At 38.4% G+C, this 13,585-nt stretch overlaps 1 protein-coding gene across 2 annotated transcripts; it reads right to left on the bottom strand.

The window, feature by feature from the left end:
- Nucleotides 1-12,974, bottom strand: pou2f3 (POU class 2 homeobox 3). Of its 2 annotated transcripts, XM_029518858.1 has the most exons (13): nucleotides 12,833-12,974; nucleotides 12,486-12,542; nucleotides 9,123-9,151; nucleotides 7,194-7,295; nucleotides 6,788-6,893; nucleotides 6,360-6,448; nucleotides 6,010-6,186; nucleotides 4,856-4,997; nucleotides 3,981-4,114; nucleotides 3,586-3,750; nucleotides 3,062-3,104; nucleotides 2,780-2,894; nucleotides 1-2,084 (listed from the first exon to the last, which is right to left on the bottom strand). In XM_029518858.1, exons 2-13 carry the CDS (start codon nucleotides 12,532-12,534, stop codon nucleotides 2,045-2,047), a joined length of 1,191 nt encoding a protein of 396 aa, XP_029374718.1. In that variant the 5' UTR covers nucleotides 12,535-12,542; nucleotides 12,833-12,974; the 3' UTR covers nucleotides 1-2,044. The 2 variants fall into 2 exon arrangements, with proteins under 2 accessions (XP_029374718.1, XP_029374719.1); XM_029518859.1 differs by lacking the exon at nucleotides 7,194-7,295.
- Nucleotides 12,975-13,585: the final 611 nt, after the last annotated feature.

Genomic DNA, 13,585 nt, shown 5'->3' with positions numbered 1-13,585 from the left:
TGTTGTGTTTAATGACAGTAAATACAAGTCGATTAGGGTCCCTGGAGTTCGAAATGAAAACAAATAATTCCCTGACACACATGGACTTTTGGCACTGTAACAAAGTTGAATCTCTACCAGCTTCAGTTACACCAGTAAGAAATGTATAATTGACTTGGAAAAAGTAACAGTTGTAACATAAAACATTGTAATTACAGTGGTTAGGTGTTTTATTTGCTCAGGTTTGTACCAGTGCAAAATGTTTCTCTAAAATAAAATATACAAAGGACACTCAAAGCAGAAGTTAGTTTAACAAAGATAACTAAAAAAAAAAAAAAAAAAGCAAACAGTAGTAAGACATTGGCCCAAAGTCTGAAAGGCAGTTTTGTGATTTTCTGCATAAAACAGAACATGAATAAGCAGAAAATCAAACAGGCCCAGAACCACATGAACAGGGGCTGTGGGCTGAACCAGCAGAAGTCAACATTTTCTAACATGCAGATTAAAGGAGAAGTCTGACGATGTTTTATTCTTATATCCTTCCTCTTAACAAGCCTGATGAAAAGCTATGCATTTCTAATTCAACTGAGCCACAGAGCTTCATTTCTTTCCAAAAAGGTTTTTAGGTACAATGAGCAGTGGAAACAATCCCATAGTCAGACTCAAGGGTGGGTTTACACGTTTGAGGCTCCAGTTTAATGAACAGAACATGAACGAGAGCAACATCATGGCTATTTTCATCTAATCCCAGCAGCTATCCATTTGGCTTTGGTTAACTGTTGTTTGAGGCCCTTGAAACTTGGTTTGAAATTTGAAGTTTTTCTGTCTGAAACAATTTTTTGAAGAACAAAAACACATCAATAGTTATGAAGAGTTAAACAAACAACGCAACAAACAAAAGTCCAAACTAACTTGTTTTGTTAGAACTGCATGGGTGTAGATTAGATTTGAACCATAAAACTGTAGTTTTAAAATCAACCTCAACAGTTTCGACATTACCAGGAAACTGTGTATGTCATTTTCCAAGATTTGTTACTTCATCATCCATTCCTAACAGTGAAAATAGCAACACCTCATCATGTTGACTGCTCAGATCTGGGAACATAACAGCAACATCACTGAACAAGAAGTCAGATCAGACCAGTTTGGTTAAAAACAAAAGCTCAAGGTTTGACAAACTTGCTTAGAAGAGAGAATGATAAAAAAAAAAAAAAAAAAAAAAATCATGACTGTTGTAAATAAACATTGCAACTGCCTGGTTCAACATTAAGACCCTATGTATGTCATAATAACATCCACACAGTTTTCTATTTCCATCAGGCCTTTGTCGATAAAATGTAACGATTCCTCTCATTTTAACTATTATGCTGATTAAAGTGAGGTTACAAACCCCAAAATATCTTAATTATCCTTTAAAGATCTACAATGACCAAATCAAAAGCCTGCAAAACTGCCCACTGATGGAATAACTGTCAGTAAAAAACACTTTGCCACCAGCTATGAAAATTCTCTTTAATCCCATTTGACTGCATATTTATTTAGACAGGCTAGCAGTACGCAATGAAGCTTTACATCAAAATAACTAACAATATCAACATAAAAACACAGCAACAACAGATTATGGAAGACGGTGTAGGGAAAAGTTTTGCACATGATCTTAGTGAAACCAAACTTGAATCCTTTTGTACTCAAAGAGACATTTAGAGTCTTGACAGCTAAAAATCCAAACGATGAGTTTATGGGAATGAGCAGAAGAACTCCCGCCAGTGTTTCTCTTATCTCTCATTGTGTGCTTTTCTGTGTGCAGCTGAACTGAGCAGACTGAAGAGTCACAAGAACGCAAATCAAACAGCTCGACGCCCTAAAGACGTGTGAGAACTTGACTGTTGACAGATTTGTGGCGCGTTGCAGTCCCGGCTTCTGCTGCTGGTTTGTCTCACGGGTCCATTAGTCGTTTAGCCTGAAGGTGTAACCCTGTTCATAACAGGCATATTTTTCCAAAAAAAAAAAAAGAAAAAAAAAAAAAAGCTAGAAGAGCTTCGTATGGTACAGTTCAGGTTCATTATCAGTGATATGCAGCCGGATTCCATGTGCGGTACCAGGAGCTGAAAGGCCAGAGGGAGGATCACAGGATTATTTACTCAGAAAAATAATCGGAACAGTAAACTTAACCTCTTGCAGTAAATAACTCTTTATTATTTTAAGAAATAGTCCAACAATTTAGAAAATATTCTCCTGTGGTTTAGGGTTCGAGTTACATGAGAAGACAGATACTGCTTACAAGGCTGTCCTGGTGCTTGATGCAAATCAGCTCTCTTTTGCACTTATTTCCATACAGAGTCAATGCATTGGAGGTGCTGGTGAGTGGATTTTGTTACTGGATTTAGTGTGCATTTATTGTACTATATTACTCGTTTATCTGCAGCAGTCTTATTAAATCATATATAATAATAATAATGTCTCCTAAAGCTCAGCGCTGTAATACCTCTCTGTAGTGCCATTTGAAGTAACCATTGCCAGCCTGCAATTGCTCTCATTAGACCTGTATTTTGTATTTATGTTTTTTTCTATAATCTACTGGCTACTATTATTGTTTTTTCATCTGCAATGAATAAAAGTCCAGATGTATGATTCTAACTCGATTTAAGAAAGAAAGCGACTAAATGAAGTTGACAAAGTGTTGAACCGTTCCTTCAGTTTGGCAGGTCGGAAATGCATCATGTTGGAACAAACTGCAAGCTGAAAGGCTACCAGTAAGAGAGACATCAGCCTGTGGAGGTGGGAGGTGAAAGTGTCTTACCTTGGTGTGCTGTAGGAAACCGGATTGGCCTGAGACGTTAAAGAGGCGGAGGCTACGGACAGGCTGTTGGGGGAAGTTTCACGGCTTGCACTGTTCGGAGAGGAATTTGACGAAACTGAAAGGAAAAGGTCAAATATTTGCTTCACATCCACACACATATATATATATATATATATATATTCTTATGTTTTGGAATCATATGCAAATTAGTGCTGGACTGTAAACTAAGGCTTGAAATTGTTGCTGCGTGATTAGTAGGTGAATGTAGGAAACAAAACTTGCCTCCACCTGAAGTCAGAGGGCTGTAGGATCTGGATGTTGAAGCCTGAAACATGATAAAAATACTTGAGGTAAAACATAATATGCATTTCAACACTACAACCTATTTGCTATACAACCAGCAATTGTTGCAAATGGCTCTTCAATTATTAATTTCATGAGCCTAGGTGGCTCAGTGCCCCCAGATCTGTTTTTCCATCTGCTGCCATAACATAAATAATTAAAAGGTCATAAGGTCTCTCCTTCAGTGTGAAAAAACCTTATATCTAGATAAATTATTAGAATTTTTTTTTTTTAAGCAATTTTGTGGAGTGGGCTTTTTTTCCTGAGTGGGATGAGAAAACGGTGACACTTGCAGAAAAAATTGCAGTATTTGTTATAAGTCTAACATCTCCAGTGATGACATTGTAATAAAATTCCCATATTTTACAACAAAAAAAGTGGTTGGAAACCACATCAATAACATGCGTGTGTGGTTAAAAAAAAAAAAAATGTAGATAAACTGTAGGTGAGAGAGACAAGCTCACCATCCTGGAGTTGTAGCTGTGTGATTTGACAGGTAAACTGGCCACTGGACAGAAGATCCTCTTTTCTTTCTGACGCCGATTACAGAACCAGACTCGAACCACCTCCTTCTCCATGGACAGCTGCTCGGAGATCAGAGTTATCTCCTCAGAGTTGGGCTTGGGGTTCTGAAAAACAAACGGGTTCATGACTCCATCCTTTACAGATCTGTACAGAAAGGTTAAGGAATCTATGTTCATCATTGCATCTTTCGTTTGGGCCGCACACACAATTAGGTGAGCATCCAGAACTAAAGTTTTAAGAGTAAAATATATTTTGTTGTTTTATTATATTAATACAAAAATGCAGAGTTTCTATATAAAAAAAGTCTAAAGCATAAAAAGATTCACTGACTCACATCAAGGAACCGTTTCTCCAGAGTCATCTTGATGTTCGTTTCAATGCTCGTCCTCTTTTTCCGTTTGCGTCCGTAGCCCTCCATCAGTGGTGGCAGAGCGGTGGGGTTGCTCATCGCATCAGAAGGGGAGTTCTCTAATTGAAAAAAAAAAAAAAAAAATGGATGCAATATGCATATTTCCTATCAATTTTCAGCAGCATTTACGCGACTTGAGGGCAGCACGGTGGAATGTTTTGTGGAAAGTTTGCTTATCTTCACCCCACCTGTGCGAGTTCCCTCCAGTTACTCTGGTTTCCGGAGACATGCACGTGTGGGTTAACTGATCTCAATCGTCCGGAGGCGTGAGTGCGTGTGAGTGTGATTGTTTGTCTATATATGCTCACATATATCAGCCCTGAGATAGACTGGTGGCCTCTCCGGGGTGTACCTCACTCCTCACCCAGAAAGTTAGCTGGGATTAACACACAGCACCCCCTTCCAACCAAACAGATAAATGACTGAAAATAACTGAATCAACAAATTGGTTGCAGCTGCAGTACATAATAATATTTCATTAGTCATTTGTTCGGATGAGAGGGGGATGTGGGGCGATGTAGGGGGCTTCTGGAGAAAACAGAAAAACCTGCTTCTTTTATTGTATAAAATTTCCATTATCTTCAATTGTTACTGACGAATATGTGTATTTATCTGTCCACCCATTTAACATCAAATAACACATTCCTCATAATTGATGATACTGAAAATCAGGCCAATGTCTAGATTGAATTATTCATCATATCTTGGCATATTAGTTAAAATTTCTCGGTTTCTCTTCCTAAGATTCTACTTAGATTCTACTTATAATAATAATAATAATATAAAAAATAAAAATGCACCTGCGTCACTCAGCCATTTCTCCAGAAGAGGTTTGAGCTTGCACATGTTTTTGAAGCTGAGGTTTAGAGCCTCAAAGCGAGAGATTGTGGTCTGGCTGAAATCATTGCCATACAGTTTTCCCATTGCAAGGCCAACATCTCCCTGTAGAAGAACACACGGAGATATATCATCATCTTTCCATGGAAAAAACCAAAGGAGAGCTGAGCCCAAAACACTTGATCAGTTGAACTAATAAAAATAAAATCTTAATTCAAAGTGTATGAATTAGCTTTTTTCCCCAGGGTTTCCAACCACATTTCCTAGTCATCCATCAGACACAGTCTGTCTGAAATGATGTAGTATCGCTGCTGGTCCAGCGTGAGAAACAAACATTTACCCCAAAATAGATCTGAAAGTCCTATCACTGCAAACATGAAGCCATCTTTATAAAAAAATAAATAAATAATAATAATAAAAACCCTGACAGCTCTCTGAGAGTTAGTCAATCTGCATTTTTTTTTCAACATAAATTTTGGAGCCAAGAAAAAGCAGCACCAAATGCACAGCAGAAAAAAAAAAAACATTTATCTATCATACCCATTCAGCTGGGCGGATCTGAAAACAAAGTGGCATTGCTGCAGGTGCAATGTGGCAACAAACAAGCAGAAGAGTTTACAGCAACAGTTGAACCGTTTTATTTAAAACCTAAGGTTCATAGTCAGTTATCCCTCACTCCACAGAAAAACTCTCTGAGCACGACTACAGCAAGAGCAGTCGACTCAGACATTGTGGGATATTAAACCTTCGTTCCTGCAAGCCAGGTTTTGCTACAGTAAATAAAACCAAAGTCAATCTGCTTCATGTGGACGGAGTGTCCTTTTAACATAAGCAAGCACCCACACAAAACTGTCATCACATTTTTGTTCAGACGGTGCTGATTCCTGATTGGCGTGTGGATGTGAATGCATCAGTATTTGATCGCTGCCCATTTCACAGGGATTTGAAAAAAAAAAAAAAAAAAAACCCACAAATACTGAAAAATGTCACGTGATCTCAGACCAAAAACGTGTTCATGTGAGACCATATGCCGTAGAAGGAAGTTAGATTTATTTTATTTTATTTATTTCTTTATTTTTCAGTTTTTAAGGCCAGTGTCTTTCCTCCTCTAAATTACCTGAGTGAAGCCCAGTTTGATGCGTCTTTGTTTGAAAGCTTTTGCGAATTGTTCCAGTTCCTCCAGATCACTGGGTTCCTCCTGCGGGGGTAATGACATGTGTTTGGGCATCTGAAGGTGAGACATGTCCACGTGGTTCTCCATAGATGATCCTGCCAGACCAGAGCGACTCATAGCCTGGTTCAAACATTACCAAAAAGCAAAAGAAATCAGACACTTTCCACACGCTCATTACATCCATTTTGATATTAAACATACTCATTATATCTGCCATCCCTTACATAACGTGACTTTTTGCAACATATAACACTACACAGATGTGTGAATAGAGAGGAGTGGTCTGAACTCACCTGTGGAGTAAGAGCCAGTCCAGGCTGGTGCTGGAGAAGACCACTTTGACTCTGACTAGGAAGGGACAGTAAGTTCTGCTGCAGAAGAGCTGCAAAGGAAAAAGGGATGATGCTGATCAATTATCTGCTTGCACCAACAAAATTCTCACATATTGTTACAAACTGCAAGCAAACAAGGTGCAAAATGAAAAATGTACAGCTTTGGAGGTGCTGGAAGGTTCGCTCTTTTTTTACTTTACACAAAAGCAGGCTCGTTATTTTGCAATGCTAGTCTGGACTAACAGCTTCATTACTCCAGCTCTGCGAAGAAGTTGCAGTTAAATGGATAAATATCAAGACGTTTGAACCATTTCTGCCTTCAATCACTGAAATGAATTCCCACAGCAGATCTTCTGTATTGAGTCAGTGGAGGGAATGTAAGACTCCACCTTGGTGACTGCTGGGACTCTGGGAGAGCAGAAAGGAGGAGGAGGACGAAAGGTGAGACGGTGGCATCAGGACCAGCTGCTGCATGGTGTGAAGAGAGGTGAGCTCCTGGAGCGAAACCAAACACAGAAGAAGAATAAGGTCGATTAAAATGTTACTTGCCCACGGAGCCATCTCCAATCACAACTCTTTCTTTCACGTCATAAAGTGAAGTTAGCAGGTTTGCATGAAATAATTAAGGTGTACAAGTGACAGACGGTGTTTCTTTGTTATTTGGTATTTGGACTTTTCCCTTTCAGTAATTTTACACTGTTGTATGCTGTATTTGTGGCGATCGTCTCTGAAGAAAGGCTCTTTTACCCTGAGGAGACAGGCTCAGATGTAAAGTAACATGGCAGTCTGTCTTACCCCAGTCAGCTGACCCCCATGCACTGGAGTGCTCTGTGTCAGGTGACATGTCTTCAGAGAGGAAACTGTATGATGTGAGTCGTTGACGTCCTCAGTCTTTATCTAAACCATCGAAAGCACAAGTACTCAGCATTAACTTAATCTTTCTTAGGAACAAATTCAATTATTTCTTTTTAAAGAACATAATCGGTTTTTTTTAGCACCAGCATTTTTCTTTGTGCTTTCTTTATCTAGTGCTCATGAGAGATTATTGGAAAACCTGAATATATATATTCTTACATTGATGAATATTAACATTAAATGATGAGAACATAAAATAATAATTCGTTTTAAGAGTCACAAATACATTAATATACAAGTCTGTGGCTGATTTGTATCAGTTTCACACAAATGCCTACACGTAAGTGAGACAACACACACACACACACACACTAGCTCCAGGACCAGTTTGGTCACTAAATATTACACAAAGAGTGACAGAAAGGGAGGACTCCTTCCCTTCCCTTGGGCAAGCCAGTATGCAAATTTCCCTCCCCCTCTCCCCACTTGCTGCAACCCCTCAACCCCTGAAAGCGATGGCACTTCCTGAAAGCATGAGCTCCAAAGAAAGGTACAAAATCAATGTTTGGAGAAGTATCCAAATAGCTGCAAACCATTTGTGGTGTTTTGAAAGCGGTGTCAGTCATTATTGACGGATTCTGGGGCAGGCAGGGAATTTTTCCTAAGGATGTTAACCATCTAAAAGTCAGTTAAACTTTTGGAAGGTTAACAGCCTTAGTCTCTTAGTCTTAAGTGTAAAGGTACACTTCATTTCTTTTACATGGCTCTGGGGTATTTATATTTCAACAGAGCTTCTCTGTTAAACCTTTGAAGAATAAACACGTGAACTTTTCTGGTATTTGTTATCCTCAGTAGATAAGTGATCCCAACAAATATTGTCTATATGCTGAGGTCCTCAACGCCAGAACTCCATTTAAAAAAAACTGAACCGTCTTTCACCATTCCTGTAGTTCTACCACTTCAGACTGTTAAAAGCCGTTAAACTGAATAAAGTAAAAAAAAAAACAAAAAAAGCATAGTGAGTTTTTGGTTAACCTTTTTGTCACCCCAAACATAGGGGTGAATTGAAACTTATTTGAGTCACCTTTACTGTCCCTAAAAACAACTGTAAAATTATAGAGCCTTATTGATCTTAAATACAAGCAAGACATAAAAAACTGATGGTGGCAAATGGTGTTAAAACAGGGCTATAAGTCAGATCATGTTCTTGCCAAGAATTAAGAAGTGAATTTAATCCATGTGTGTCCTTCAAAGCCATTCATCACAGGTGGACCGTTCTTTCTACAGAGGGAATGCGGCCAAAACACATTAAGGACGCACTCTGATCTGATCTGATCGCTCAGACCACATGCAGAGGAGATCTGGTCACATTCCCTGAGCAAATGTGTCCTGAGTGAATGCGACACTCAAGAACTGTCTACTCAACTGAAGCTGAAGTATGTATTCATTTCATTGGTAATTTCATATCGTCCGAAAGTCTTGAAAACCCTCGAGATAACTTGATTTCTCTTTCTTTTCTCTCTTTTACATTTTTGGCAGATTAGACACAGGAAGTGCGTTGTGGAAAACACCAACATTGTTGGTCTGTACAAACAGAAAGGGCAAACATGTCCATTTGCATATAAAGCAGGAAAGTGAGATCTGATAACAAATGGTCTCAGAGACACAGAGAGAGGAGTATTCTAACGCCAGATGTTAAAAGACTAATAGCTATGCGTGAACAGCCCAAACAAATTTAGTAAACAGGAAGAGCAAAAAGATCATTATAGTTCACAATTAGAAATGTAAATGTCATTAATGCAAATTCTTATTCATTATTATGAACTCATTATTTGGCCACGGAAAGTTGTTATAAAGTCTGTTACTCACTTGTCGATTAAAGTCGATTCCGTTTTGCTCTGGATGTCAGAAAAGAGAGAGAGAGAGAGAGATTCACGTTATGAAAATGATGTTGTATGACAACTAGGAAAAAAAAAATCAATAAAAATCATACTCCACCTGTTAGCATACAATATTAGCTGCACATGCTTTTAATAGTAAATCTTTCTCTTTGTTTAGAGTGAATCAGTAGATCACCATTTATTATTTTAGAATAGATTGAAAGAAAACCAGTAAAAAGTAGCTAGTAGAAGAAACAAGCCAGCCTTTTTCTGCCTTTGGCTGCAATTCTCACTCTTTTTACTTATTGATGGACAAAATACATGACTGACCTGTCTCTCAACGATAATCTTTCATTATCTTACTTTTTTTCATTTAACAATTCTCGAGTTAATCAATTAAATGGTAACCAAGTTAAACTATAATGAATATAAGCATTAGAGTCAGTCATATGTTAAATATTTTTAAAAACTGGCTGCAACTAAGCGCCCGTAAAATACTTTGCTCTTGTAGTGACATTGTATGTGCATTTTGCTACTTGAGGAACATTTTTAATAAAGGATTTCTTCTCATAATAGGACCTTTTACAATGTGTTATGACTTGACAATGGATTTTTCTCACAGAGAGTTGTGTCCATAAAAAAACACTATTGAGAAGTTAAAGAGGCGCCATTTTCCTTCTTCAACATGCAATATTTGGTAGTGGAGGGTATGTGGAGAGGATGGGGAGGTGAACTGATAAAGGAGAAGAGTTCATAAAGCTTGCATGATTTGAATGTCAAATGGGGCTTTTGGGAGTGTGTGTATGAGAGAGAGGCAGTGCGCTGCTGGAGACACACAATGCAAATGTACCTATAACCCCCGCACACTCCACTCCACATTCCCACCCCCACCTGGACACACACACACACACACACACGCCCTCCTCATCACCTAACTATGGTACTGCTCTCCCAGAGCACAACTAGCTTTACAGCCAAACTTCCAGTATGGAAATGACCAAGTCATGCAAATCAGCCCTGAGCACAGGAAGCCTGTATTAAAGCTCTGTCTAATACTGAGACACAAAATGTTGTTTGCAGCGCTGTAGAAATTCTCAATTTCATCTAGTCATCTAACGCATTACAGCTGTTATCTGTTCTGTGCGATAGATATTTGACAAAATATCGATGAAATGCACCAAAATAGTTTGGTCTGATATAATCTCTTTGGCACTCATTAGTGAGTTAGTCTTCAGGGCTGAATATGACATTTGGAACAGTCACTGTACATGGAGACACGCAGTTATGATACGAAAAAAAAATAAAAGTCACAGTTTTTTTTTTTTGTATTAAGTGTTGCTGCTAATCTCTATTTTGCCTGTCTGTGCTGCAAAACCACAAACCTGTTGGTTTCTTGTGAATACATCTTAAGTAATTTCCTAAAACTGCAGAGCACTGGGGTTTTTAGCAAACTCTATTCAAACAAAATTGACTATGCTGAGTGAAGGATCAGTACACAGCCAGTATTTACAGCAGCAAGCTAGTGTATATGGTCAAAAATGAAGCACAGCATGTTTATGATAATGTAGGAAGAGATTAGCAGTGTGCTTTGAGAAGTACGGAGAAGAGCAGTGCTGTTGGATGGCACAGAGGAATCAGATGTCAGTAGCTATCAGGCTTTGGCTCAACAGGACCTGAGCGTGAGGGTCTCTCAATGATCTGTCTCATATGAGACTTGCTCTTCTGTTTCCTTTGAGAATTACATCATATGACAATAATGTTCATCATCAGCGTCCTCATACTAAAGTTAATGACTTGTTTGCATTACAAGATTCAGTTAGAACACGCCATGTACTCAAAGCCTGATACTGTTGCTATAGAGAAGAGGACAGAGGAAGATTTAGAGCACAGGCTCTCCAGTTTTTCATTCTGGCTTGGTCACATGTTCGAAGCTGAACTACCGAAATATTTTGTGAGTGGTGACTATCACTTTGATCAGTTGAATACTCAGTTTTCTGTGAAAATTGTTGCTGTTTTATTGAGAAGAAAGAACGAAGCTATTCTATTCTCTATTAAAATAGTCTCTTCTGAATCACCACTGTCTAAGAAAATACACAGTTGATGGTGTATTGCACACCAGTAAAATGAAAGTGAATTGATCATCCACAATCGCCTGTGGATAATCAAACAAAAGCTGGAATAGAAACAGTAAGACTTAATGTTTTTTATGTTAATTTTGGTTGTTCAGAGAACCACAGGCTCGAGTCCGTTCAGCCCCATTATATTGGATGGAACCATAAATGTCAGACAGAGATATCTCCAAACACAGACGCATAAAACTGAAAATATCTGGACTTAAAAGACACCTGCAGAGGTAAAGGAAAGTATCAATATTTTTAATTATCCATGAGTCGATCAATCATTAAAATGAATAAAGGTAAGTATTCCAAAAAAATGGAGTGTGACATGACTGCTGATAAGAGCTGCATCGGGCAAAATGCTATACCTGGTTGCACAAGTACTGCTGGTCGTATGTTTGCAAAAACATACACTTTCAGAACTTCCATGAAACAAAGCTCATCACTTCTCTCACACAGACATTGTCTAAAGAAAAGTTCCACATTTTCTGTTGCTTGTTCCTGGTTTTGTTTTGTTGCTGGTTGCTGTCCTCAGCCCCCAGGCAGCAAGCAAACAGCCTCAGCATCCAACTGCCACAATGTCTACACATGCAGGCACACACGCTTTCAGAAAAATGGAAAATGCTGCTGCCGTAGACTTTATTTTCACCACACCTGATGTCAGTGTGAGGAATGACGTGTTGTTGTTTAAAACAAATCAGATGGAGAATCTGTGAAAACTTGGACGTGAAAACAGCGGCAAGGATTCTACTCTAAAACTTGATGGAAATTACAGCATCAAACATCCCTGAGCAGTCATAAACCTGGAGCTAAAACCTCCTCACGAACTAAGACTTTTTTAATTTTTCACTGGCACCCCTGAGCCAGCAAATATCCTCTCAAATAATCCAGGCTATATAGTTTGTCATTTTTACGGCTTTTCCAGAGATCTTTTAAACATTATAAACTGACGCACAAGTAAGCTTTGTATGGTACTCTTGATGATGAAACTCATATAAAATTATCCAATAGAGTAACAAATCAAATAAAAACTAAGCAAATGAACCTTTAATTGCTTTAAAATCTAAGCGCAATAAGCAAACTCTTCCCATTAAACTGCATCACTGCATCACCAGCAGTGAGAGAATAAATACAGACACTTGTTTTGTGAGTCCTATCTACTGAACTTATCTGCTTGTTAAGATGAACTGTCTGTCTTAATGTGCATGACGATAATGATGATGAAATGTTCTTACCTGTCTGTTCAGCTGGAGCCTCCGACTGTTCCACCATGTCTGTGCTCATCTTAATATCTGTAATGATAAATACAGCTGATTTTCCTACAGGATTATAACTTTACCAGGACAATGAAGCACTCAGGCAACCCAGGAAAATGATCTTGAGTTTATTCTAATGTGCCCTCCCCTCCACACACACAAACCAGTACCTAGTGATTCCTAGTAGTAATATTCATAAGACAGGCAGATATATCCATAAAGCACCATCAGAGACATGGCATGCAACACATGAGCACTTGCTAAAACATTAAGTGGTGATAATATTAAAAAGCAATTGATGAGCCAGTTTTGGAGAAGCGACCGACCTCAGGTGAAAAGTATGTCAAGTTCCAGTTCTTGTCCGTGTCACAAATTATTCAGAAAGAAGCTTGTGTTCGTATAAAAAGTTTTGGAAATCCACAGCTGGCCATCTGCATTTTCCTAAGTGGAGAAACGTTCACTTCTGCAGCAGCACACCCCACACCCACTGATGGGCTGATTTGCATTTGTCTCTGTGCGTCCTATCGAGCTTCAGACTGTTTGCATAAAACAACAATGGGGTACTGCCTGTGTGTGAGTCCATACCAAAAGACTGAGTAGGGTCCTCAAACTACTTTGAATAACAAGATAATGTGTAGTGATGGGTAGAGCAAGGTTATTTTGACATATCAAGTTATTTGACACAGTAAATAAAAATGATGGAATGAAAGTCAAGTTACTTGTACATTGTGGAAAACATGTTAAGATTGACACATCCAGTTCACACACATCCTATTTGCAACAGAACTGGTAAAAAAAAATCATCTCTTGAGTCATAAATATTAAATTGTATTTTGATGCCTATATTCATGTAACCTTCATCAAAAGCAGCAGCTATGCCCAACAAACATCTTCCATTAATTTGATTACGTCTTAATTAATGTATTTTCCAAGGACTAACGTTGAATTTTTTATTTCTGTGTTTGATTGTGTTGTCCTGGTATATGAACCTCGTTTTCCCTTAATCATTAGTGCTAGCCCATATGCAGCTGAGTTGAGTTCAACTAGACTAATCTAAACACAGAAAACAAAACAAACTG

The sequence above is a fragment of the Echeneis naucrates genome, chromosome 14, assembly GCF_900963305.1.
Source record: "Echeneis naucrates chromosome 14, fEcheNa1.1, whole genome shotgun sequence".
In the NCBI taxonomy this organism is placed as follows: Eukaryota; Metazoa; Chordata; class Actinopteri; order Carangiformes; family Echeneidae; genus Echeneis; species Echeneis naucrates.
The sequence above is the reverse complement of the archived record's forward strand: the minus strand, read 5'-3'. Positions and strand labels throughout refer to the sequence as shown.